Source organism: Melanotaenia boesemani, chromosome 18, assembly GCF_017639745.1.
Source record: "Melanotaenia boesemani isolate fMelBoe1 chromosome 18, fMelBoe1.pri, whole genome shotgun sequence".
Classification (NCBI taxonomy): domain Eukaryota; kingdom Metazoa; phylum Chordata; class Actinopteri; order Atheriniformes; family Melanotaeniidae; genus Melanotaenia; species Melanotaenia boesemani.
Window position 1 is genome coordinate 23221696 of NC_055699.1, and position 27924 is coordinate 23249619.

At 38.0% G+C, this 27924-nt stretch overlaps 2 protein-coding genes across 50 annotated transcripts in view; one reads left to right on the top strand and one right to left on the bottom strand.

Moving 5' to 3' along the window:
- The window catches only part of LOC121628724 (NACHT, LRR and PYD domains-containing protein 12-like), a 2607341-nt gene that overhangs the window by 1736224 nt on the left and 843193 nt on the right, over nucleotides 1-27924 (bottom strand). The gene's annotated exons all lie outside the window — the stretch shown is intronic.
- Nucleotides 1-27924, top strand: part of LOC121628726 (NACHT, LRR and PYD domains-containing protein 14-like) — an 829387-nt gene that overhangs the window by 369569 nt on the left and 431894 nt on the right. For 32 of the 49 annotated variants that reach the window (XR_006008227.1, XR_006008225.1, XR_006008224.1 and 29 more), the window contains 4 exons: nucleotides 322-495; nucleotides 690-863; nucleotides 7402-7575; nucleotides 12553-12720. The exons of 5 other annotated variants lie outside the window; for them this stretch is intronic. Coding sequence is in view for 36 of the 44 variants with exons in the window: in XM_041967993.1 (XP_041823927.1) it covers nucleotides 322-495; nucleotides 690-863; nucleotides 7402-7575; nucleotides 12553-12720 (690 nt within the window). In the remaining 8 variants the exon portion in view is untranslated. The remainder of the gene's footprint in view (nucleotides 1-321; nucleotides 496-689; nucleotides 864-7401; nucleotides 7576-12552; nucleotides 12721-27924) is intronic. 12 more of the 49 variants (XR_006008229.1, XM_041968016.1, XM_041967983.1 and 9 more) reach the window with 5 other exon arrangements.

Below are 27924 nucleotides of genomic sequence, written 5' to 3' on the forward strand. Positions count from 1 at the left end.
ATGAAGCATCTTTAACTTGATTAGAAAACACTTTTCATCCCAGCAGCAGTTATCTTCACTCACATGCATTAATAATGACATATTCCACCCAAAAACCTCATCACACTAATAATTTAACAGAAATCATTCTCAGTTGATTTTCATTTCAAAACTCTGCACTCAGACTAAATCACTCTGATTGAAGTCATTACGTCTTTATTGAAGCTGCAGCATGTTGTCATTAATATTAATGAGAACTCTTCTTCTCTGCTTCTGTTTGACTGTTTTAACCTGCATCCTGTGGTTCATCTCACAATTTTATTATTATTTTGTTTTTCTCAGATTGCAGTACTGCAGGTTGTCAGAGATCAGTTTGGCTTTCCTGGTGTCAGCTCTGAAGTCAAACCCATCCCATCTGACAGAACTGGACCTGACATACAACAACCTGCAGGAATCAGATGTGAAAGAGCTGCTTGATCTGGTGGAGATTCCAAACAATAGACTGGAAACTTTGAGGTAATTTCACTGACTGGAGCTGTAATTTTTTATTCAAAATTAAAACTAATTTATCTTCATATAGCGTTTTTATTTTTTTAAATAACACATTAAAAAACTTTAGTGTTGTCACAAATTTTTAATGGCAGCAAAAACATCTGATTACATTTCATGTACATGTTTTCTTTTTGTATATTTTTTATTTCTTCATTTAGATGTGAGTGCCTCAGTTTCAAACATATCATCTGTGAGTCTCTGGCCTCAGCTCTGAATAAAGACCCCACAGATCTGACAAAACTGGACCTGAGTAACGAGACACTGAAGGATTCTGATGCAAAGCAGCTCTGTATTTTTCTGGAGAGTCCATACTGCAGACTGGAGACTCTGAGGTCAGACACCATGTTTTATTTGTTTATTGAGATTAATACCATGTAAAAGTTGTTCTGGTCTTCAACGTAAAGTCTGTTTTCTTCTTCAGTGGTTTAGTTCATGAAATGATGATTTATTAAATAAAAGCAAAAGACTTTGATTCTGTCAGACAGAAACAAATATATAATCACTGACTGATGCTTCTAGACGTTGAGCATTAGTGAATATCTGAGGTCAGACACATTTTACTTCTGTGCTTTGATTTATTTCACATGAAAGGTTGTGTTGAAACTAAACTGTAGATGTAAGACTGATGTTATGCTGAACCACATCAACAAATATATTTTCTTCTTCCGTGGCTTAATTCATTTACACTTTAGCTGAACATAAAATTTCATATTATTAATAACAAAACATTGAGTCTGTCAGCCAGTATCAACATTTTTAACAGGAAAAAGCACAAGTCAGTTAATGAGTCCATGGCTGTGTCCGAATGTGCACCCTACTCCCTACATAGTGCCCTATATAGGGGTCACACCATTTTGTAGTGGTGTCCGAATCGCCAAGAGAATGAGTGCACTATGCAGGGCTTAAAGCACCGTGCCAGATCTCCAGCTTTTCAATATGATTCAAGCAAAAAAAAAATACTATGGATACAGTGGTTGAGACTCTGAATTGGCTCTGAATTGTAGAAAATTAATTGAACAATGAACAATGTTAAAGTCGGAAATTACACGTATTCATCTTCGAGTTATCTCTGAGTGGTCTTGAACGCAGCATCCAAGACGATGGTTGTTTCACCGAAATCAGAAAAAAGGATTCATTCATTCATGAAGCCAGGGGAAGACGTCCTAATTGACAACAGCCTTAGACGCAAATGGCGCTGGGCATAGATAGAAGAAGGGGTGGAGACGACAAGCTTTTTGGGAGCTTTTTGGTTCCAGAAACTAAGAGAGCCAGGTAAGCCTACTTGTTTCTGTGTCGTGCTCAAAGCAGCTGGTTTATGCAACTAGTGGCAAAAAAGTTCTATAACGCCACGAAGGAGACCCCGGTAGCAGTCGGTCTCTCCAACATACAAGTCGTTTGCCGGGAGCAACAGCCACAGCTGACGTAGCGGCCCCGGTGACCGATCCATGTTAAAAAGGAGAGGAGTCAAAGCCCAACCAGGAAAGAAAGAAGAAATAGAACAGGAAAAAAATGTGTCAATGAGCTGTGGTGATTGTACTGGAGGCTTCAGTTTAGCACTTCTCAGTTTCTGAAGTAAACTGTTTTTATTTTCTATCCTGTCACGGTTATGGTCTTTATGTTCATGTTTTTGGGCTTGCTGATCATGTTTATGGGTTTCTGGTCATGTTTAGTTAGTTTTCCTTGTGTGTGTTGGTTTCTGTTTCTGCCTCCCGGAACACCTGGCCTGATTTGGTAATCCGCTTCACCTGTGTCTTGTTACTCCCTGTGTGTTTATATGCCCCTGAGTTTCTGCCTTCCTTGTCGGATCCTACTGTGTTCTACCACTCCGTTCTACAGCGTCACAGTGGTTCACGTATGTTCTGTTCCTTTTGGTTTAAGTCATATGTTTTATTTTTCCTGTTTGGATCCGGGAAATAAACTTTCGGTTACATGTACCGATTCTGCCTCCTGCCTGACTGCCTGCATTTGGGTCCTCACCACCTCGTCGTTCCGCCAAACGTGACACTATTAATTTCTTATGCAGTTTAATCAGGTCTTGGAGCACTTTAACCTTTTTGTTGCTGTTGTTGTTAATTGAACTGACTTGTAGTTTAGTGTATTAAATTCCATTTGTTTATTTTGTATTTTCTATAACCTAATTTGATGTTGTTTTGAACAAAAACGATGGCAATGTTACCATTTAAAATTACAATCTTATCACTGTTGCTCTGAAACTTTTTTTTTTGTATAAATTGCCCTTTACTAAATTAAATGATTGCTAAATGAATAATTTAAATTAATTAGCCTGACTGAGTTTCACATGTCCTTTATAACATTATTGCCTTTACTGTCTAAAATTCGCATTTAAATTGTAGGTCATCTTATGCCCTGCCAAGCACAATGCCAAAAGTTGTTTGCCTATAGTGTATATGTATCAGATCTGCTGCACTTCCGCTTCCCAGAAAAAAGTTCAGGCTCAGGATTTTTTTTTACTTTAAGCCCTGACTATGTAGTGCAGCCCTATGTAGTGAACGAGGGGTCAGGGAGTAGGGTGGACATTCGGACACAGCCCATATTTCCCCACTACAGTCTAATAATCTATTGATTTAGTTAGTTGAGTTGACAACAATAAGAATAATCATAACATAGTTGTATGTTTTACCTTTTGTTGTGTACAGAACTTTGGTCGACAGTGTTGTTTTTAAAGTGCTCTACAAATAAAGCGGATTGGAGAAAGCAGTTTTCTACAGAGTAGCAGTACTTTTTTATTCTTCACTAGCTATCATATCTTTTATGAAACAAAAGCTTCATCATCTTGAATATAAAAGAACTGAACCCTCATCACATTCACATCTTCTCATCAGTTCTCTGTGGATCAGCTGATATAAATTTTGACTCTCAGTAGAATAAGTGAGAAGACAAGTTTAATCCTCCTGACAACATGAGTTTTGTCTGATTAGTGAGCTACACTGGATCAGGATAAAGGAGCTTCCTGTAACATCTCAGCTGTGTGGTGTGGTACCAGGATCAGGGAGCTGCTTCTGAGCCAGCAACAGATAGTTACAGCATAAAGGGTCAGGCAGGTTCATATAACCAATGTCACCAGTGTCACTAAACTGATTCTTCTACACTGACTGCTGGTTATTATTTTCCATAACAGATTCCACCTTTAGCTTAACTTGATGCAGATTATTTAACTAGTTGCACAGTGTGAGTCATAATCTACTTGTGTCCATTTAACAGCTTGGTGTAATTTCATTCTTGCTTTGTTCAGCCTTCAGTGCATGCAATTTAGTGTGCTTTTTTTTTCTATGAGGGTTTGAACTTTGAGGGTGTTTAAATAAGAGATAATAGTGTATAAAGTGTGTAGTGAGGGGTTTTACAGCCTTAAAACAGCTATAATAATTGTAAAAAAATAAAGCTGACTACTTCGTGGATTTCGCCTATTGCAGGTTATTTTAGAACGTAATTCCCATGGTTAACGAGGGACCACTGTACAACAGTTAATTCATGCAAAAAGAAATCAAATGGTTTTGTAATGACACATTTTAAATTTCAATATAACAAGGAATTGCATATTTGAATATTTATTATTAAATACTTAAATAATTATGAATATTATTACACCCTCTTAATCTCTTATCCAGAACATAATCTGCCACAAGTAACCATGATGATTGGTTCTGGTAAGAAATGAACCAGCTTTGTAGTACTGTCCAGAATGTCCAGAGACATTAAACTTAAGCTCTATCTGAAAACTCGCCTGTTTACTGACAGGCGAGTTTATTTACCCATTTGCGCAATAACATTACAAAGAATGTAAGAAAGGCAAAAGCAAACTTCTTCATCTTAATTACTGAAGATGCGAAGGGTAATGGGAAGAAGGTTTGGCAGACTTTAAATAAATTACTCAGTAAAAGAAGTAAAAGAAATACGATAACACCCTTGAGTTACAGATTAATAATGTCTTAGAGAAGGATCCTGAAAGAATAGCTAATAATTTTAATAATTATTTTTTAAACAGTGTGCTCACTATAACAAAACTGTTTACTCCCTTCTCTGTCACACTTTGTTTGCTTAACCATGACCAACCCATTTTTAAGTTGGAAAAAATAACAGAAGAAGTAGTATTTAAAATTATTAATGGCCTTAAATGCTCCAATGCCAAAGATGTATATAATATTGATACAAATTTAGTTAAATACAGCCCATCACCCATTTGGTTAATTTATCAATTTATCATTAAACAGTCCCATCAGCTTGGAAAGTTGCTTTAGTGACTCCCATTTTAAAATCTGGCATTAAAACTCAGGAGGCCAATTATAGGCCAATTGGCATCCTCCCACTTATTTCCAAAGTAGTTAAAAAATGGGTTGGAAATCAATTGACCAAACACCTTGATAAAGGGTTCACACTATTACATTAAATGCAGTTTGGATTTCATGGACACAACTCAACTGAATCAACTAACTGTATGTTTACAGAAAAGTTTAAGCGTTTGTTGGATATGCATCCCTATGTAGGAGCAATGTTTCTTGACTTCAGGAAGGCATTTGACACTGTCAACCACCAAGTCCTACTCAATAGACTGACAAACTTTAATTTTTCTGATGGTGCTGTTCGATGGTTTCAGTCCTACCATTCAAATAGAAAACAATGTGTGACTGTAACAGGGTTAAGTCTTCAATTCTCAGTTGTCCTGTAGGTCACCCACAGGGGTCCTTGGGCCATTATTATTTTATTTATACATAAATGACCTCCCTGATGTATGTCAGCCTCTTAACATTAAAATGTATGTAGATGATGCAGTCATTTACAGTCATGGTTCTACAACTGATCTCATCTCATCCAAACTGACCAGTGGTTTAAAGAAAGTGCAAGATTGGCTAAATGACAACTGCCTTATGCTTAATATAAATAAGACGTTTTGCATGACATTTACAAAAAGATCATAAAGCAGAACAGCCTGAAGCAGAAGTGTCTATAGGTGGAGAGATACATGAAATAGTATCCAAATTCAAATACCTTGAAATCATTTTGGGCTCATGTCTTATCTTCAAAAAGCATGTTCAAAAGTTGTCAACACTGTAAATTTAATCTTCAAAACTTTAAACAAAAATGGGACTTTTATCTGAAATGATGCTGCATAATCATACCTTTATTGCATGATTCTGTCTCATATTGAATATTGTTTTATAATATGGTCACATGCAGGCACCACTGTACTAAAACCTTTAGAGCAATTGTCTAAAAAAATCATCAAGGTGTTTGCAAAAAAGCCAAAATCAAGTCACCATTGTGAAATTTTAGAGAAAAGCGATCTTTTAAGTTGCACGAGAGTTGGCTCAAAACCAACCAAATGTGTCAACATAGGTAAGGTTTAATGTATATGCTCTATTGTAAGTCTGTTGTTGTGTATGTATTGTATATGCTATTTGTTATTGTTTGTCATGTTGTTTTTAAATGTTTTTGGACTACGGATGGAATGTAGCTTCTAGCTAAATCCGGGATATTTACACAATCTCATAAAATGTACAAAGTGTTCATTAATGGGCATTGCCCTCATCAAATAAACAAGTAATTAAAGAAATGAATACTGAAAATCCAGGGTTAACCCAAAAGGTACCTTGATAACAGAAAAAAAATCAAGCTTCGTAGTACAGGCCTCTTTTTTCATGTTTTCTTTTGAGATCTTCTGTTTGGTGAGTCTTCATTTCCTTTATTTCACTGCTTCAGTAAAGTCCTGGTTTTGTGTTGATACACTGGTGTATCCTCACTTATAGCTCCTGCTGGAGCCTCCTTTCTCCTATATCAATAAAGGCAGAACAGAGGCGAGAGGAGACAAGGAGGCTGAAATGAGATAAAATGATTCTCAGGTCTCCTTTTCTGCTTGTCCCACACCTGTGTTAGGTTAGTGGTTACCTGGCCCAGTATTTCTAGAAGCAGCTTTCATTCCTTCATTGTCAGATTCTTGTTTATTTCTATGATGCTGTGATTTGTAGCAAGTGCTGACTGAAACATGTGAAATAACACAACTTTATCACTGCTGTTGGTTATTTTCACTCCCAGTCATTTGAATAAAGGAAGAATGAAAGAAATCATTGTAATTCCCAGGTTTCCTGAAGGCAGCATTATAGGGGGAGTCCCTTCATCCTCCTCTGTTATTCTGTCACTCAGCATTCAACACCTCTGTCAGATGACGTCCTACAGCTTAGATCAGAGATAAAAGTTTAAACTTCAGCTAATTTCAAACTGAAATTTGCTGAAAATAAGTTTTGCTGCATTCAATAAATATTTTTAAAGATCCAAAACATAGCTCCTAGAATCATCAGGACATGCAAACTCCTCAGGCTGGCTCATCTGGCTTATTTAAATTTTTTTTCTCAAACTGAAATTAACTGAAATAAAGTTTTGTTGCATTTGTTTTTATTTTAAACTCAGTTTTTTAAAGATCCAAACTTGACTTTTAGTTTGAGTTTTTATGTAAAGAAACATTGTGACCCAGTTCATCTCCATCCAGAAACAGCTTTGATCACCAACATCTGGACTGATGTGCTAATTAGTCCAGTGTTTGGTTTCATTAACAGGCCGTTTACACCAAGCTGACAATCTGCTGTCGCTCACATCTGCAGTGTTGGAAACATGTGTTTCAGTATGTGTGTCCTGTCACCATTATCAGACTCTGGAGTCTTTTTTCATCCAGTTCAGCCGGTAGAATCAGAGTCATGTCTGTCGGTGAGAGAACTCACTCTGATTGAAGTCACTACGTCTTTATTGAAGCTGCAGCATGTTGTCATTAATATTAATGAGAACTCTTCTTCTCTGCTTCTGTTTGACTGTTTTAACCTGCATCCTGTTGGCTTCAGCTCACAGCTTTTATTCTTTATTCAGATTGAAGAACTGCAGTTTGTCAGAGATCAGCTGTGCTCCACTGATCTCAGCTCTGAAGTCAAACCCATCCCATCTGATAGAACTGGACCTGAGCGACAACAACAACATGACGTCTGCTGTAAAAGATCTTTGTGGATTTCTGGAGAGTCCACACTGCAGACTGAAGACTCTGAGGTCAGACACCATGTTTTATTTGTTTAATGAGATTAAAAAAGTAAAAGTTGTTCTGGTCTTGAACGTAAAGTCTGTTTTCTTCTTCAGTGGTTTAGTTCATGAAATGATAATTTATTAAATAAAAGCAAAAGACTTTGCTTCTGTCAGACAGAAACAAATATATAATCACTGACTGATGCTTCTGGACGTTGAGCATTAGTGAATATCTCTGGATGAAATAATGATCAAGCAATAATTAATCAGCTGATATGAAGCAACTCTCCACCATCACTGATAGAAATGAAGCATCTTTGACTTGATTAGAAAACACTTTTCATCCCAGCAGCAGTTATCTTCACTCACATGCATTAATAATGACATATTACACCCAAAAACCCCATCACACTAATAATTTAACAGAAATCATTCTCAGTTGATTTTCATTTCATTAAAATGATCTCTGTTACACAAGGTCAGTTCACACTGAAACAAATGTTCCTGTTAAGTGGATTTATGTAAAACAGAAAGAAGAATTTATCAGAAGAAAAATAACATGATTGATAAAATGAAATAAAGTTAAGCTATGACCTAACTTGTTGCTAGGTAACAGTGGATGGAAGGAAGTTGTGAGAGTGTGTGAGCAGCTTTCCATCAGGTGAGAAATGTGTGAAAATGTGGAGCAGAGTCAGTGTTTCATAGCTCTGCATCCAAAGAGAAGCTGAGAAGGTGAACTGCTACGACCCTGTGCAGGTGATCCAAACACAGACACAAAGGATGATTACTGAACAGCCATGAAGGAGAGAGGCAGGGATGCTCCATCACTGGAGATAAATGCTGTTCTGTTTACCTGCTGTGTTTGTTTCTTCTGCTTTATTTATTCACAGCACAGAGTTGGTGTGAAGAGCTTGTGTGTGAATGTAGGTTGAGAAACAGCAGATAAGAAATATGGAGCTGAATCACAACCACAATGTTTGTTTGTCTGAAAAATATTTCAGTCTTTGGGAATAGAGGTTGATGAATCAAGTTTTGATTTTGAACTTTGAAAACAACAAAAATGTATTAAAAATGAAAAGAAATACAGCAGAAACCTTTTCAGTTTAAATCTAAAATCTTTTTTTGTTTTCAGATTCAGATCTTTCTTTAAATTCCACTTTTTCATATGAACTATTTTCTATTGTAAAATAAGATCAGCTGACAGTCAGACAAACTTATGTTTTAGTATATTTTAGAATTGATTTTAGGATTTTACTGTTGACTTTCAAAGCCCTCCATGGTCATTCACCCTCCTATTTATCAGACCTTTCACATCCATATGAAACTGCGCTTTTGTGGTCAAAGCCTCTAAACTCTGGAATGAGCTGCCTGAGATCAAGTCAGCAGAGTCAGTTTCCTCTTTTACATTTCTTCTAATAACATACTTTGCTGAAAGCTGCTTTCTCCAATGCAATTCACTTTATTTGTAGAGCACTTTAAAAACAACACTGTTGACCAAATAGCTGTACACAACAAAGGTAAAACATGTCATTATTATTATTATTATTATTAGTAATATAATAATAATAATAATAATAATATTAATTTAGCTTTTATCTCACAGGATATTATTCATAAGGAAAAAAATATTCCTATTAAGTTTAGCTTTATTTGTATAGTGCCAATTTACAACAAATCTATTCTAGCTAATTCATAATAAATAATTCTTGGCTCTATACATAGCTTTTTCAAGAGGTCAGCTTAGGAATGTTGTTTGTAAACCAGGTGGATTCTCTACAATTGGCCCAGAGCCCTTACAGATGCTGCAGATCTGTTTAAGATGTCACTTTTTGTAATAAACCTATTATCTTTCGTGAAGTTGGCGTCTGTAGCTCTTTTTACCTTCAAACTATTTTTGCCACATCATCTGCTTCAAGTAGTTAATGTTAAAATCACATCACAAACCAGAAAGAATATCACTTCATCTTGAAATTTAAAAAACACAACAAATCACAATAAAAGCATTACAGCAGGTAGCAATAACAAGCGCATTAAAAAATAACAAAGATAAAATAAATAAAAACAAACCTTTTAATGTTTTTATATATTAAATTTCATTAGTTTTTTTTATGCACTTGTTATTTGCACTCTGCTGTAATGCTTTTAATGTTTTACTTAAAGCACTTTGAATTGTCCTGCACATGTGCTACACAAAAGAATTTGTCTGGCCTTGCCTTGGCAGCTGTGGTCTAACTATTTTTTTAAAAAAAGGTTTTTGGTTGGTTGTTTTTTTCACGTATATTTATGTAATTTCAGTGACAAAAATTGCATGTTTTATTTCCACTTCAATTTGGACCTTCTGGCTTTTAAAAATCATCACATACATGAGTGGTACCAATTTTCAGTGACTGGAATACGTTAATTGTGTAAACTACAGTATACAGTCATGCATGGACCATCCAGTAAGTGGTCTGTATTGGACTGTGAGCTTTGTTAGTTCTTGTATACAGCAGATGATGCTGACCTTCTAAATATTTTCACCATTTGCTGATCCATGTCATATTTGCTCAGTGTGAACACCAATTTAACCAAATCATTAATAGTAATTAAAAAGCTGCAGAAAGACATTGTTCAAAGGTTGTAAATGGTCACTATAAATATTTTAACATGAAGAAACTTTTAATATATTATTATTATTTATTTATGTTATCCTCTCTTCAACTCCAATGTTTTATTTAATTAAGAATAACTAATTTCATGAATTTAAGTGGTGGTGACCATTTCATATATTAATAATAATAATAATACATTTTATTTGTTGGCGCCTTTCTAGACACTCAAGGTCACCTTACAGGATAAAACACAAGAGTAAAACAAATCAATAAATACATTCATAAATTAACGGATACATAAAAAATAATGAAAGCAGTGTGAAATATTACAGTGAGTATGCCAGTTTAAACAGATGTGTTTTGAGTTTGGATTTGAACAGTTGTATTGAATCAGAGTTACGGAGGTCTGGGGGGAGGGAGTTCCAGAGATGACTTAAAAAGCAGATGTCAGTGTTTTTATCCTTCCTGGTATCCTAACAGACTTATTAATGGTGTTTTATTGCATTTTTCCCAGTATTTAGCCAGGAACCCAGAGTATTTGTGGCCTCACATCGTAGTTAAAAACAACAACCCACTAACTACTGCAAGCATGCTGCTCTCACTATACGTTCATAAGAAGAAATTAATCATAATAGTTTTTAATGAGGTTTTCGTGTTTAAGCAAACCCAGAAATAGGGTTGCAGCGATTAGTCGACGTTGTCAACAATAGTCAACAATAAAAATAGTCAACAACGAATTTTCCTGTCTACTATTGTCGGCAAAAACAAAAAACAAACAAACAAAAAAAAAAAACTATAGAGTGAGACATCATCGTCTTTTCCTACCTCTGCTGAGAGTCCGCCAGGGGAAAAATATGGCGACCGACCAGGGAACAAAACGGCGGCAGAGGACGTCAAAAGTCTGGGATAACTTCACGTTAAACTTAGAAAATAAATAAATGTGAGATTTGTAAAGCGGACCTTGTGTACCACGGAAGTACGTCTGCAATGCTTGAACATTTAAAGAGGAGGCATGTTGGACTTACATAACGATCTGATGCAAGATTTCAAAGCTGAAAGTGAAATAAGGGCCATTTAAAAATTATGAGATACATAATCCGATTGGTCAACTAGTTGTTTTAATAGTCAGTGACTAATCAACTATCAGAATAGTCATTAGTTGCAGCCCTACCCAGAGAATCTGAGTTAGCCATACCTCATCCCTCTCAAAGTGAGCGGCATCATCTTCCACCATCTGGTGTAGAACCTGAGTTTGCTGCTGGTAAAGAACGTGTTTTTGGAGGCTTTACTCCTCCTGAAACCTCTCTTGTGCTTGGGAGAGCTTTTTCCTGGAGGCCTCATTCTCCTTTTCAATCTGCTGTTGGAGCTTCCTCTTTTGCTCGAGCTCCACCTGACATCTCTTCTCCTCTTCCTCTCTTCAGCGTTGCTGAGAGGAGGCCTGAGAAGAAGCCTGAGAGGAACTGAGGCTTTAATCAGCAAGATGAGAAAGGAAATGATGAAATTAATGAGAAACTCATTTAGAGCATTTTAATCTTGAGGTACTGAGGAAAGTATTTTAGTTTAGTTAGATTTAAAGTAAAAGATTTCATTAAACATGCTCTTATCCAGTTTTGTTTGAACAAAATTTAAAAAAAAGTTAAATTCTTGTGTTTCTCTGAGTCTCAACAAATCAGATAAATAAAGAAATGCTCAGAATGAAAGGTTATTTATTTCACTAGGACAGCTGATACTGAAAGTATCCACCATCCTCATTTAGAAATTAATCTGCTGTGATGTCAGATTCATCACAGCTTAGTGCTTTTAAGGTGGTGCTTAGGAGGGCTCGATCCATCATTATGGTTCTTGACTGTAGACCAGCCTGTCAGAGCACCTCAGGGCTTCAAACTGTTGATGATTTTAAAAAGAGGCTCAAGACCCACCTTTTTAGGTTAGCTTATAGCTTAACATTTATTTGATTTAGTTTTAGTCTATTTTATTTTCTTGTTTACATTATCATAATTTATGATCATCTATGAAAACTAGTCCATGTTTTATCTTTAGTCAGCTTGATTATTATAACAGTTTTTTTTACAGGTCTACATAAAAAATCAACTAGACACCTGCAGGTTATTCGGAACTCTATTGCTAGAGTCTTCTCTTAGACCAAGAAAGAAAGGAACTGTCAAAGAAATCATTGTAGTTCCCAGGTTTCCTGAAGGCAGCATTATAGGGGGAGTCCCTTCATCCTCCTCTGTTATTCTGTCACTCAGGATTCAACACCTCTGTCAGATGACTGACTGAATTCACTACGTCTTTATTGAAGCTGCAGCATGTTGTCATTAATATTAATGAGAACTCTTCTTCTCTGCTTCTGTTTGACTGTTTTAACCTGCATCCTGTTGGCTTCAGCTCACAGCTTTTATTCTTTATTCAGACTGGAGAACTGCAGTTTGTCAGACTGTGCTTCACTGACCTCAGCTCTGAAGTCAAACCCATCCCATCTGATAGAACTGGACCTGAGCGACAACAACAACATGACGTCTGCTGTTAAAGATCTTTGTGGATTTCTGGAGAGTCCACACTGCAGACTGGAGACTCTGAGGTCAGACACCATGTTTTATTTGTTTATTGAGATTAATACCATGTAAAAGTTGTTCTGGTCTTCAACGTAAAGTCTGTTTTCTTCTTCATTGATTTAGTTCATGAAATGATGATTTATTAAATAAAAGCAAAAGACTTTGATTCTGTCAGACAGAAACAAATATATAATCACTGACTGATGCTTCTAAACGTTGAGCATTAGTGAATATCTATGGATGAAATAATGATCAAGTAATAATTAATCAGCTGATATGAAGCAACTCTCCAACATCACTGATAGAAATGAAGCATCTTTGACTTGATTAGAAAACACTTTTCATCCCAGCAGCAGTTATCTTCACTCACATGCATTAATAATGAAATATTACACCCAAAAACCTCATCACACTAATAATTTAACAGAAATCCTTCTCTGTTGTTTTCATTTCATTAAAATTATCTCTGTTACACAAGGTCAGTTCACACTGAAACAGTTATTCCTGTTAAGTGGATTTAAGTAAAATAAAAAGAAGAATTTATCTGAAGAAAAATAACACATTTCAATCTTCAACTATCTAAGTTGATAAATTCAGTTTTGATCTTGACCTTTAAAAAACATAAAACATCATTAAAATACAAAAAAGAGAAGTGCCTGGAGTGCTGCTTGGGTGTAAAAAATGGTGGTATTCCTCTGGTGCTCTTCAGTTATGGGATCAAGTTGAACTAATGAAAAGATTACTGAGGCACTCAAGGAGATAGAAGATAAAAAGCATTTATTAACTCATGGCTATTCTATTAAAAAACATCCACGCCAATGCGTTTCAGCCTAAGGGGCCTTCATCAGTGCGAGTGGCAAAATGTTTGTCTGGCAGCTTAATTCTTGAATATATAGGCTATCACCAGCAGCTGCTCTGTGTGGGCAGGTAGATGGTCACATGGTACTGTGACCTGCCAATGACAATCACAGTCAGATTCTTTAAACAAAAAACAGGTTAACATAGCATAATATAACAAGATTCAACAGATATGTATATAAACATCATATATCTACTAAAAAATGAATAGATATTGTTCATTTCTTCTTCAAGGAACCACAGATTAATCAGTTATATTACAGGACCATTACAAAAAAGGAGAAAAATCCAGTTCCCCATTCAAACCTGGGTACTGTGCCGCTTTTAGTGTGTAAATCCAAAATGCCTCTCTTTGTAAGAGTTTTTTAAGTCTGTCTCCACCTCTAATTGGGTTTTCTATATGCTGTATTCCAGATACCTTCAATGAATTACAATTACCATGGTTAGCATCAAGATAGTGAACAGCCATAAGATATTGTAGGTTACCGGTTCTAATTGCATGTTTATGTTCAGCCAACCTTGCTTTTAATTTGCGCTTTGTTCTTCCGATGTAGAAGCAATCACATGGACATTCTAGTCTGTATGCTACATATGAAGTATTGCAATTGATAAATGATTTAATGTCAAACTTACGACCAGATGATACGTGTGTAAAGTAGTCATTCATGTTGCTACAGTGGTTACAATGTCCACACTTGTGGTTACCTTTAATGGTAGACAGCCAAGTTTTTTGTTTTAAAGGGGCAAGGTGACTTTTAACCAGCTTATCATTTAAGGTCAGGGCTTTTCTGAAACTGATCGTTGGGGAGTCTGGAAGAGCTTCTCTAAGGACACTGTCACTTTTCAATATATCCCAATTTCTTTTAACAATTTGTTTAATTTGATTAGCTTCATTGCTGTATTGGGTTACAAAGTATACTTGATTAGAGTTCAATTGATCTTTTTGTTTAGGGACCAGCAGCTGTTCTCTAGGGAGACTTTTAGCTTTATTGAAAGCTTTGAGTATAGTTTGTTGTTTATAACCTCTATTTTTAAATCTTTGGCACATGTCTTGTGCATTGCTTTCAAACTCTTCTTCTGTATCGCAAATACGTTTCAGCCCCTGAAATTGACCAAACGGAATGTTATCAATTAGCCAAGGAGGATGGAAGCTGTCTGCTCTAAGAATAGTATTGCGATCTCTCGGTTTCCTAAAAATAGAAGTGTGTAAATCTCCGCTGATATCTTTAGAGATTTTAAGATCTAGGAAGTTAATTACAGATGAGGAGAAATCTAAGCTGAGCTTTAGATTCTTATTAGTATTGTTCAGATATGAATGGAATTGAAGTAATTCGGCTTCTGAACCAGACCAAAGTAGGATGATATCATCAATATATCTACCCCACCATATTATATTGTTTAGACAGGTATTGAGGTCAGAGTAAATAAATTTTTCTTTTCTCCTCATCTGTAATTAGAAATTATTATTATTAAATTAGAAATCTTAGAAATTCCCCTTGTTACAAGAATACAACATGACCTCTTGTACAGACACAAGCCCTCACACCTCGTGTCACTTTTACTTCTTTTTGTAATGATTCAGTGCTTGTAACCTTTTGATGCACTCTACGAGTAGACCAAAATATCTAACAACTTTTAATTGATTGTAAACTTTTCTTGTCAGCCAAAATAGCTTGTACAGGGATATCTATAACCTTTGAGCTTTCTATATCTTTCCATTGTGCTTTGTATTTTGGGTCACACCAATAAAGTAATACTCTTATTTGTGATGATATAAAGTAGTATCAAAGATTTGGCAGGCCCCATCCTCCTCATTCTTTTGATAAATGTCAAGTTTTGTTTTGTAATTAACCCCATTGTCTGCCGTTTATAAATAAAACCTGTTTTGTATGTATTAACGCAGGTAGAATATCCTCCATTCTTTTAGACAGTATCGATGTATAAATACGATAGTCTACATTCAGAATGGAGATTGGTCTATATGATCCACATTCCAGTCTATCTTTTTCTTCCTTAGGTATTAGGCTTATAATGGCCTCTTTCCAATTAGGTGGGATCTGTGTTTTTTTAAGTGCCCAGTTAAAGGTTAGAAAGAGTAATGGGGTAAGGTTCTTCTTTAAGGCCTTTTACCATTTCAAGGTGAACCCATCACTACCAGGGGATTTATTTGTCTTTGGTTTTTTTTTTATTGCATTTTGTATTTCTACTGGAGTAATTTTGGATATTAGTTTATCATTTTGTTCATCTGACATAATGGGGAGATTAAGTGTTTCTAAGAAAGAGTTTATCTCTAGTTCTTTATCCCCTGGGGTTTTAGAGTATAGTCTTTTAAAAAAGGATTGGAAGGCGGATTGTATTTCATTCTGTTTGGCTTCTGTTGTGTTTTTCTGGGGGTCTCGTATTTTAAAAATTGCTCTGTCCGCCTGTTGTTTTCTTATTTTCCATGCAAGTAATCTGGTGAATTTAGACCCACTTTCATAATAACGTTGTCTTGTATAGAGCATATTTTTATCTATTTCTTGTGTGGTCAAATCATTAAATTAATTTCTTAATCTCTTAATGTCTGGTAATATTTGAGACTTTTTACTTTGGGCATGTTGATTCTCCAATAGTTTTAGTGTATCTTGCAAATCTTTTAGTTTCTTATCTTTCTGTCTCTTTTTAGCAGTTCCCCCTCATTACAGCTTTGGCTGTGTCCCATAAAATAGGTGGGGTGACTTCCCCATCATCATTTTCATCTAAATATCTTTGAATGTCCTCTGCCATTTTCTTTTTAAAGGTGTGATCATTAAGCATACTAGAATTGAGGCGCCATATTGTATTTCTCTTTTCCTCTCCCTGGTCCACTGTCATATAAGTTGGTGCATGATCACTTAAATCTATTGTTCCTATGTCCGTCTCATGACTCTTAAATCTGTCTTTATTAAAAATAAAAAATAGTCTATCATAGTATAGACAGAGTGTGGGTTAGAATAATGAGTATATTGTCTGGCAGTTGGGAACATTTCCTTCCTAATTGGAAAGAGGCCATATGTCTATTATCCCCTATATCCTTCAAAAGTGAGCCAAACTTTAACATCACTTGATTTATTAGATGTCCACTTTAGGCTACAGGTGAATGTTAAAATCTCCACTACAGATTAGGGTTCCTTCAATCAAGTCTACAATAGTTTTATAAAAGGAGATGTCACAAGCTGGTGGAGCATATACATTAAATAGGCTAAAAACCTGCCCTCCAATTAACCCTTTGATCAGAATAAATCTTCTGTCCTTGTCTTTATGTTCTTGAATCACTTCTAGGTTTATTTTATTTGAGATCAGCATAGCAACCCCTTTCTTATGTTTGCCCCTGTACGAGTAAAATACTTTATTAAATCCTATTTTATTCAGTTTTTGATGTTCAAAGTTATTTAAGTGTGTTTCTTGAAGATAATACGATATCTGCCTTCTCCCTTTTCAACTTTGTTAATATTTTAGGACCTTTTTATTTGGTTTAGAATGCCATCAACATTAAATGAAATTACCTTTATTTTTCCCATATTCATGGTTTTCTCAAAATGAAAAGCTTAGCGTCGATGCTGCAAAACTCTCTAATTGAATGTAAATGCATAAAAAAAGAAACTTCCAAGACAAAAGTAAGTTGGATGTCCTTCACCTCACCAAAATTGAGGTCATCATTCGGAGCGAAAGCCTCTTTAGACTTTCATGAAAACAGGGCCCCCCGAGACAACTTAAAACATGCATATGTGGCCATGAAATGTAAGTCCTTGTCCTCCAAAGAAATAAGTATTTTAAATCTTAAATTTATGGATAAGGATAAAAAGAAGACAAAAGAAAAGGAGTGGTTTCACCGTTTTCTTCCGTGTCTACTGTGGAGATTGGAGTTTGGATCTGATGGTTGCTTGTCTTATTAGTTCTCTGTCCGGTTCGGATGTCACTCGTCCTGCAGTACACCAGAGCTCCTCATCCAAAACTTCCATCAAGTGTCTTTGGGGATGCACCATCTTCACTGTAAAGCCTCGAGCCCTCATGTCTTTCGTTGCTTCATTTTCAGTTTGGTAAAATTGTCGGCTCTCTCGCAGCGGTTGAGTCCCTTTGAGTCTGGGATCCTTCTCCCGAGGTAGACATCGTTCATAGACTTTTATGGGGTTCTAGTACTTCACATAAAAACTCACGAGACGTTCACTGTTCTGAACTGCGTGGCGACATTCTTCCTCCATACTCCGCCGAGCTGCGGCGATCCTTAACATACATACCCGGAGGGAAGATGTCCCACTCTTTTTATTTCCCACATGGCACACAGAACTTACGCACGTACGTGCAGAGATTGTCTATTGTGACATACATCGCACTCTAACACCCCCACTCGATGGTGTCACTGATCTCATTTAACCATCACATGCCAAACATATATGGGCAGAACTTCTCATTTTTAACTCTTGTAGCAGACTTTGTGAACACGTCAGCTACCATGTTTTCTGTTGGACAGTACACCAAAACAATTTCACCCTGCAACACATTTGATCTAATAAAGTGGTACTTAATGTCCACATGTTTGCTCCTCTGACGATTCACAGGGTTCTTTGCCAGGCGTATAGTCCCTTGATTATCCTCAAAAATCTTTGTCGTGTCCTGGAAACAGTAGTCCATGTCTTTCAGTAGTTGCTTGAGGTAAAGAGCTTCCTGAACCGTGGCTGACAACGCCATATACTCTGCCTCGCATGTTGACAGTGCCACAGTTTGTTGTTTCTTTGTTTTCCATGAAATGATGGCACCATCCTTCTGTAGACTGAAACAATAACCGGTGGTGCTCTTTCTGTCCTCTGGGTCGTTAGCCCAATCTGCATCAGAATAGCCCATCAGTTCTAGTTTTGTATCGTTTTTCTTGTAACATATCACGAGGTCTTTGGTTCCCTTCAAGTATCTATACACATGTTTCACAGCTGTCATATGTTTTTCTCTGGGATCAGACAAATATTGTGATAGTTTGCTCACAATCCAGCTGATGTCTGGTCTAGTACAGGTCATGATGTAGATGAGGCTGCCCAACATTTCCCTGTATCTCCTCTGATCTGTTGGATCTCCATCTGGAGTGAGATCACATTTCACCTCACTGGGTGTGGCTCTGCATTTGCACAGTGACATGTCGAATTTTTCCAAAATCTTTTCAATGTATCTGGACTGGTTCATCTTAACAGTACCAGCTGTTTGACTGAAATCAATCCCAATAAAATGGGACAGGTATCCGAGGTCTTTCATTTTGAACTGATTTTTCAGTTTTTCCTTGACTTCTTTCAAACATTTCTCACTGCTTGCAGCCACAACTATATCATCAACCCATACCAGCAAGATTACTCTCTCTTCATCTGACAGTTTGGTATAAATACAGTTGTCTGTCTGACTCTGTGTAAACCCATTCTCAAGTAGAGAGTTATGGAGCATCATATTCCAGTTTCTTCCGGATTGCTTAAGACCATAAATCGATTTGTTCAATTTGCATACCAGCTTCTCACCTCTTTCAGAATTTACCTGAAAACCCTGTGGCTGTTCCATGTAAATTTCGTAGTCAATAGGCGCGTGTAAGTATGCAGCCTTAACGTCCATCTGATGTAACTTAAGGTCGTACTGAGCTGCTAGTTGCATTAGTACACGTAATGATGTCAGATTAGCTGTTGGGGAAAAAGTCTCAGAGTAATCCAGTCCTTCAATCTGAGTGTATCCCTTCGCTACGTATCTGGCTTTGCAAGTCTCGTTTCCTTTTTCATCTTCTTTTTGAGTGAAAACCCACCTTCCCCCCACTGTTTGTCTACCCTCTGGTAACGGTACTAGAGAGAAAGTGTTGTTTTCCTCAAATGAAGCCATCTCATCTGCCATGGCTTTCCTCCACTTATCTGCTTTAACAGGTGCTATAGCCTCTTCATAGGTCTGTGGTAGTCCAACTGTAGCACGGTAACAGTAATCTATGGTTAGCTCACTGCTCTGTGCTACACACTCATAGTCTTCTAAGTATTTAGGTTTCTTTCTATGTCTGCCTGACATTCGTGTGGACTGAGTGTCAGAACCCTGGTCTTTCTCTTGCTCTTTATCCGTCATTACCTGTTCTGTTTGTGAGTTCTCTTCTCCAGTTGGTCTCGTTTCCCACTCTGTAAAATAGTTCTCCGTCTGGTCTGTGTCAGTCTGTGTGTGACTCTCTGTCGTTTCCTTTGTGATGATGTGTACCAGTCTGTGTTTTTGGATCTTGTTGGTCTCGGGGAAAAATACCAACTCTGCAGGTGAGTACCGGTCAAAACCAACAAAAATTCCCTTTTTGCCTTTTGGATCTAGCTTCTTTTTGTTTTGCTCGTACACTATGCATTCTGAGCCGAACTTTTTCATCTTTGACAGGTCTGGTTTCTTACCAGTGAATAAGAAATAGGGAGTTTCTCCTGTTCTCTTACAGTAACACCTGTTCCTTATCACTGCTGCCATCCTAGCTGCATAAGGCCATAATGCTTTTGGTAAACCTGACTCAATAAGCATACATCTGACCATTTCAAACAGTGTTCGCCAGTTTCTCTCCGCTGTCCCATTTTGATGGGGGGAGTAAGGCGCAGATCTCTCATGTTTAATGGTATTATCTCTCAGTAGTGACTGGTATTCTTCAGAAATAAATTCTGTTCCATTGTCTGACCTGAGACGTTTCACTTTGCCATAAGGCGCTGTGTCTGCTAGGAACTGCTTCGTAGCTTGGACTGCTCTGTTTTTGTTCCTTAGAAAATACACATAGGTTGCACCTGAAAAGTCGTCAGTGAAAGTAATGGCATATTTGTACCCCTCAAATGACTCTGGGGCTATAGGGCCTCCCAGGTCTGTGTGCACCAGCTCTAATGGTGCTTTAGCTCTTGCATCCTCTTCTCGGCTTCTTGTCTGAGTAAATTTGCCCTGCAGACAAATCTCACACTGGCTTGGTTTGTTAGCTTTCTCTTTGATTTTCATGCCATTCACAACAGACTCAAGTTTAAGCACATCACCATAATTACAATGGCCCATTATTTCATGCCACGCCTTTAGGTCAAAACATGCATTACATGCATCATTACCAGCTTCATCATGTTTTACCACAGTGTCCAGATAATACAGTCTACCTTTTACCTTCATGTCACATGGTGTACCATCAGGTAAGACCATCTTGTTGTTGTCCTTCTCAAAGTTGAACTTTGCTCCTTTTGCCACTGCTGCTTCCACAGATAAAATGTTCTGTGGGTAGTCGGGAATCAGTAGAGCACCGGAGAGTGTGATGTTCACCACCTTTCCTCTGCTGTTGACCACTCTGACCTGGGCATCTCCTCTCCTCAGCGCGCTCCCCGCTTTCCGAGTGCCGTCTGCCAACTCCATTATGTGGTTTCTTGGGTGGAAGGTCTCGTCAAATGTTATGAAATCCCTTTCGTCGGTCACGATGTGAGCTGATGCTCCACTGTCGACAAGAAGACCCTTCTGTCCTATAAGGTGTGGACCGTATTCATTCACCTTGAGAACAAATGCATGCTGCTCCTCCTCCGGTGGGGCTTGTTTCTTTCCCACGGGTGGACAGCCATGCGGGGGCTCCAAAATGGCCGCTATCTTGCTTCCCCCGAGCGGAGAGTTCGACACTCTAGTGTGGTTTCGCTGGATTTTCTTTTCCTTGTTCCAACAATCTCTCGCTCTATGTCCGGTTTTCTGGCAGATGAAACACTCTCCGTTGAAATATTTTCCTTCTTTGTCTTTAAACTTTGTTCGTGAGCCTTTGTGTTTTGCCATCATCACCTCATCGGTCCGGGGTCTATTGCGGTAGCGGAGTGTGCATTCAAAACTTCTCAGCCTAGTTTTGAACTCTGTGAAAGATAACGTCTCTCTTGTCTGAGTTACGTGCACTGAAAATGCATTATATTCATCTGTCAGGCCCTTCAAGACCATCGCCACCAGGAGTGCGTCGCTGACTTTTTCTTTTGCTCTGCTCAACGCCGCAACTATTTTCTCAAAACGGGTTAGGTAGTCCGCCAGTTCCTCACCGTCGGCCATTAGCATGTTAGTTAGCTCCGTGTACAGGGCGACAATCCGCGGTTTTTCTTCAGACTCAAAATGGCGCCGTAATATTTCCAGACTCTTTCTGCCGTCATCTGGTGCTTCATAGAGGATTAGCATGAGTGTTTTATCATCCAGGCAGCCGCACAGTTCAGCATAAGCAAGTTCATTTTTCCTACCAACCTCCGCGGCTTCGGCCTCTCCTGGGTCTCGTCCCAGTACGACATCTTTCAGGCCTTGTGTCTTCAGATAGGCTAGGAACCTTGCTTCCCAGATGTGATATCTGGCTTCATCTCCGTCGAACCGCGGCGGCGGTCCGCGTCCATAAACGTGTGTACTCTGGGCTACTCTGGGCCCATAACCTGTCGGCTCTCTCGCAGCGGTTGAGTCCCTTTGAGTCTGGGATCCTTCTCCCGAGGTAGACATCGTTCATAGACTTTTATGGGGTTCTAGTACTTCACATAAAAACTCACGAGACGTTCACTGTTCTGAACTGCGTGGCGACATTCTTCCTCCATACTCCGCCGAGCTGCGGCGATCCTTAACATACATACCCGGAGGGAAGATGTCCCACTCTTTTTATTTCCCACATGGCACACAGAACTTACGCACGTACGTGCAGAGATTGTCTATTGTGACATACATCGCACTCTAACAAAAATCTTGTCCCATCTTCGTAGAAAACGCAGAGCCTTGCTCGATATGGGGTTTGGAATCTAATTTTATTTTCACGCAGCACCCGTTTTGGTTCACTGTATTCTTCCCGGTTGTTTAGGATGGCAGGTGGATAATCATGGTTGAAGTAAATCCTTTGTTTATTAATATAGATCTCCTTCTTTTCTCAAGCTCTTCTCAGAATGAACTCTGCAAGAATTTAACCTCAATCGATCTCGGTTTGTTTGTAGCAGCTGGCTTAGGTGCTAGTGCTCTGTGGGCCCTTTCAATCTGAAGACCAACACATTCTGAAATTTCAAGTGTTTCCCTAAGTAACTTTTCCAAAAATATCTCTATTGAGTTGCGTTCTTCCCCTTCAGGCACATTATATATCCTTAGATTCTGGCGTCTTGCTCTTGCTTGTTGGTCATTTAGCTTTTCTTTATGTATCATTTGGGTTTTTCAACATGTCTTTTATAATTAACCCCGTTGTCTCTAGCTTAGCTTCTGCTTTAGAAATGCGTCCTTTAGCTTCCGCGATTCTTTGGTTCGTTTTATTTATTTCTTCTGTAATAACATTCAGTTTCTTGTTTTTTTCATGTCTGAAATCCTGTATTTCTTGCAGAATTGGCTTCATGTTCACCTTTGATTTTTCTTTCAGCTTTCCTCCACCATCTTTGCTATTAACATAGCTGTCCGCTCATCTTCGATTTCCGGCACTTCTTTCGTTGTTTTTTTTACTTTTCTCTCTCGTCTCCATCATTATCCTGCAATTTCCATTTATTAAAGCCTGGTCATTTGCTGTTTTTAGTCCTCAGCAGGATACTTTTTAAGATCTTTTTGTATTCTTTGGAGGAGCTCGCTTGTTAAGCTGCCATCTCGTTTAAAAACCGGAACCGGAAGTCCCCGGTTCTTCCCTGCTTTCCATTCCTTCTCTCTCCTCATCAGCCATGCGGGAGCTTGCATCCTCGTGACTGTTTTTTGGATCTCTTTTCTCATTTTTCTGGCTGTGTTTTTTGTTTTTATTCTTAGACGACATATTTTCCCCCCTTATATACTCACAGAGATACAGACTATTAGTTTTTGTTTTTGTTTTTTTCTTTCGGGGTAACTTTTCTTGGAATGTTGAGAGCTCCCTCACTATGCTGCCATCTTCCCAGCTAACCCGGAAGTCCCCCCTGAAGCTCTCTGATTTCAGATTCAGCATTTATAGCACAGGATATCAATCATAAGAAGTAAATAATTAAATGGGATTTGAAGCTGCTGATCAGCAGAGAGACCAACATGTCATTGTCGTGATCTATTTTTTTCTTCGTTATATTTTCTTTTGACATCTTCTGTTTGGTAATTTGCTGCCTTTTATCAAAACACCCGGTAATCAACTTTTCTTTCTTGCATTTTATTTAATTTGAGCTTTTTCTGTTTTTATTTAATTCCTTTTTAATGTTTTTTATGCACTTTTTAAAGCTTCCTGCACCACAATGAAATGCTTTCAGTGATTTATTTAGAGCACCTTACATTGTCTTGTACGTGAAATGTTAAATACAAATAAACAAGCCTTTATTTCCTTTAGTTAACTGCTTTGGTTTAGTCCTGGTTTTGTGTTGATACACTGCTGCATCCTCACTTATAACTCCTGCTGGAGCCTCCTTTCTACTTTATCATTAAAGGCAGGACAGAGGAGATAGGAGACAAGGAGGCTGAAATTAGATGAGCCTCTGGTTTGATTCCAGGCTTCCTGTGACTCCATGTCGAACTCTCCTTGGGCAAGACACTAAACCCCTCATTGCCTTCCGATGTGTCTGTATGGGAAAAAATGTTTGTTATAAAGCAAAAAAGCACATAGGATGTAACCATAGAAATGCTGTATGAATGTGTGTGTGAATGAGTCCATGTCAATGCTTTTTACCAGGTCCATTTATCATCTACACCTGTGTTAGGTTAGTGGTTACCTGGCCCAGTATTTCTTTTTTTTTTGTTTCATATTTTTATTAGGAGGTTAAGACACATTAGAACAGAAGCACAACGACAAAATGCAAATTACATTGGGTATCACACATCTACATCGTAGCTGGGAATGTAAACATGTTGAAACAGTGAAAATACAGTGAGTCATAATGAATAAAAAGCAGAAATTACAGTCCACCTCCTAGGATGTTTTTTTTTTTTTTTTTTTTTTTTTTTTTTTTTTCCCTTTCCATTTATATTTGGGGCCTAACAAGAACATGGGTCAGGCACCGAACAACCAGTGCTCAAGATAGAACACCGCAGAAAAAAACAAAAATAAAAAAAAAAAAAAAAAAAAAAAAAACGACAAGGAAGGAGGGGGGGGGGGGCGGGGGTCCATCAGTCAGGGGGCATAGTCTGCAGAGAACGGAAGAATGTTAAAAAGAAACACCACTTCTTATAAAATTTATCAGAATTCCCTTTTAGAGAACATCCGATCTTCTCCAGCTTTAGAAAAGACATGGTGTCACTAAGCCATTGAGTGCTGGAAGGAGCTTTAGTTGACTTCCAGTGAAGAAGAAGATGGCGTCTTGCCAGTAGGGAAGTAAAGGCTAAAATATCTAGTTGATTAGAGGTAAACCGGTTATGGTCTTCTGGGAATCCAAATATAGCGACATGGGGAGAAATTTTTATGGTGATTGAAAGTACTTTTGAGATGGTATCAAAATAATTCTGCCAAAAGCGAGAGAGTACTGAACAGGAATAAAACATATGAGTTAAGTTGCAAGGTGAAGTATGGCATTTGTCACAATTATCTGTAATACTGGGATAGATTTGTGACAATCGAGTTTTAGAAAAATGGACTCTAAACAATACCTTAAACTGTATAAGTGTGAGACTGGCGCAGGCTGAGCTAGTGTAAATTTTCTTAAGAGCAGAGTTCCACCAATCATGTTCCAGATGTAGACCCAATTCTTGTTCCCAAGCAGTCTTGACATTGGAAACAGGTGAACAATCAAAAGACAGGATTTCATTATAAACTTTGGAGATAAGTGACTTCTGAGAAGGGTCAAGGTATAGAAGTTCTTCCCACTGTGGACTTGATGGTGAAGAAGGAAAAGCTGGAAACAAGGCCTTAACGCAGTGTCTAATCTGGAAGTAACGAAAGAGATGGGAGGGTGGGAGATGAAATTCTCTTGAGAGATCTGTAAAGCTGCGAAAAATCCCATCCTTGTAAAGATCTTTAAAACATTTCAGGCCTTTATTATGCCATGCAAGGAAGGTTGAATCCGTGAAGGCAGGTTGGAATAAAGGATTTCTCAATAAAGGAGCTAAGATAGATGTTGATTTAAATTTAAAGTGCCTCCTGAATTGATACCAAATTCTTAGTGTGGAGTGAACCACTTGGTTAATCGTAAAGCCAGAGAGGTTGGATGGAATGGAAGAGGTAAGCATAGCAGTTAGAGAGGGTAAATCACATGACTGCGCCTCTAGTTCGCACCATGGAAGATCCACTGATTTGAACCAAAATAAAACCTTGTGAATATGTGCTGCCCAGTAGTACAATTGAAAATTTGGAAGCGACAATCCACCATTGAATTTACATCTTTGAAGTATGGATTTGCGAATCCTGGGTGGCTTCCCACGCCATAAAAAATGAGAAATAATCTGGTCAATTGTTTTAAAGAACTGCTTTGGGAGAAAAAGAGGGAGACAGTGGAACAGAAATAGAAATTTGGGCAAGACATTCATTTTAATTGCATTAATTCTTCCAATTAACGAGAGAGGTAAGCCTCCCCATCTATGTAGGTCAGATTTCATTTTAGACATTAAAGGCAGAAAATTAGCAGAAAAAAGAGAGTTTAATGTTCTGGTTACATTGATCCCAAGATACTTAAAGCCAGACAGGGTAACTTTAAAAGGGTAGTCAGATTGTTTGAGCTGTGTTGCTGAGGCGTTCACAGGGTAACATTCAGTTTTAGAGACATTTATTTTATAACCTGAGAAAGATCCGAATCTCTGAAAGGTGGATAAAATTGTTGGGACTGAACAGGCAGGATCTGAAACATACAGCAATAAATCGTCAGCATAAAGAGACAATTTAAATTCTGTGCCCAATCGTGAAATCCCGGTGAAAATGGAAGAGGACCTCAGAAAGATTGACAAGGGCTCTATAGCTAGCGCAAAAAGCAGGGGAGATAAAGGACAGCCCTGTCTGGTGCCACGGGCAAGGGTGAGAAAACTGGATTGATTGTTATTGGTGGTGATAGTACCTTGTGGAGATGTGTAGAGGAGACGAACCCATGATATGAACTCGTTGCCCAGCCCAAATTTCTTTAATACAGTAAATAAGTAATTCACTTCGACCCTGTCGAATGCTTTTTCGGCATCAAACGAGATCACTACTTCAGGTGTTGCTGTATTAGTTCTAGTGTAAATAATATTTAAAAGGGTACGGACATTAAAGAACAACTGACGCCCCTTTACAAATCCAGTTTGCTCTGGTGAAATAATAGTTGGTACAATATTTTCTAGGCGGTAGGCCAAAACTTTCGCAAGGATTTTAGCGTCTACATTTATCAGCGAAAGAGGCCTGTAGGAACTGCAGAGGACCGGATCTTTATCTTTTTTTTAGGAGGAGACGTATGGAGGCTTGTCGTAACGTAGGGGGGAGAGTACCGTGTTGTAGGGATTCTCTATATACAGCATGCAGTAGTGGGGCCAGTTTATCTTGAAACTTTTTAAAAAACTCAACTGGGAATCCGTCTGGTCCAGGAGCTTTGTTATTTTGCATATTTCTCATAGCAAGGATAATTTCTTCCACCGTTAATGGCGAGTCGAGTTCTTTAGCAGAGTCTGAGTTTATTACAGGAAAATCAAGGTTATCCAGAAACGAGTGCATTTCAGTAGTATCGGGTGGAGACTCGGATTTATATAAAGAGGAATAGAATGAGTAAAAAACAGAGTTAATGCCCGCGGGATCTTTATGCAGTATACCCAAAGAGTCTTTAACCTGGAGAATCGTGCGGGAGGCTGCCTGGCGACGTAACTGATGAGCAAGAAGCCGGCTTGCCTTGTCGCCGTGTTCATAATATGTAGCGCGTGAACGTAAGAGGAGTCGCTCTGCGTCATTGGTGGTGATAAGATCAAATTCAGTCTGTAGTTCAACACGTTGTTTAAGTAAATTGGGAGAAGAACAGATAGCAAGTTGTTGGTCTAATTTAGTAATATTAATGGAGAGTTCTTGCAATCTGGCATTACGGGCCTTGCTCAAATGAGCCGAGTATGAGATTATTTGACCCCGAAGATAAGCTTTCAGCGATTCCCAGAGCAATGAGTATGAGATTGGGTTTGTGTCATTTTTGTTTATAGCAATATAGTCATCAATTTTAGATGAAATGAATATATTGAATTTATTATCTGAGAGGAGTAAGGTATTAAACCTCCAGGGTGTTGAATAGCGGGGTTGCGAGGAAAACTCAATATCTAGAGAAAGGGGGGCATGGTCAGAAATAACAATAGGGTGGTAATTAACAGAAATTACTTTAGGAATTAGTTTAGAATCAATAAAATAATAATCAATCCTGGAAAAAGACTGATGGATCTGTGAAAAGAAGGAATATTCCTTTGAGTCCAGATTATGAAATCTCCAGGGATCAATGCAACCGTTTTTGGACATGAAATCAGAAAGAGCCCTTGACATTAATGATGGGGTCAAAGTTCGAGGGTTG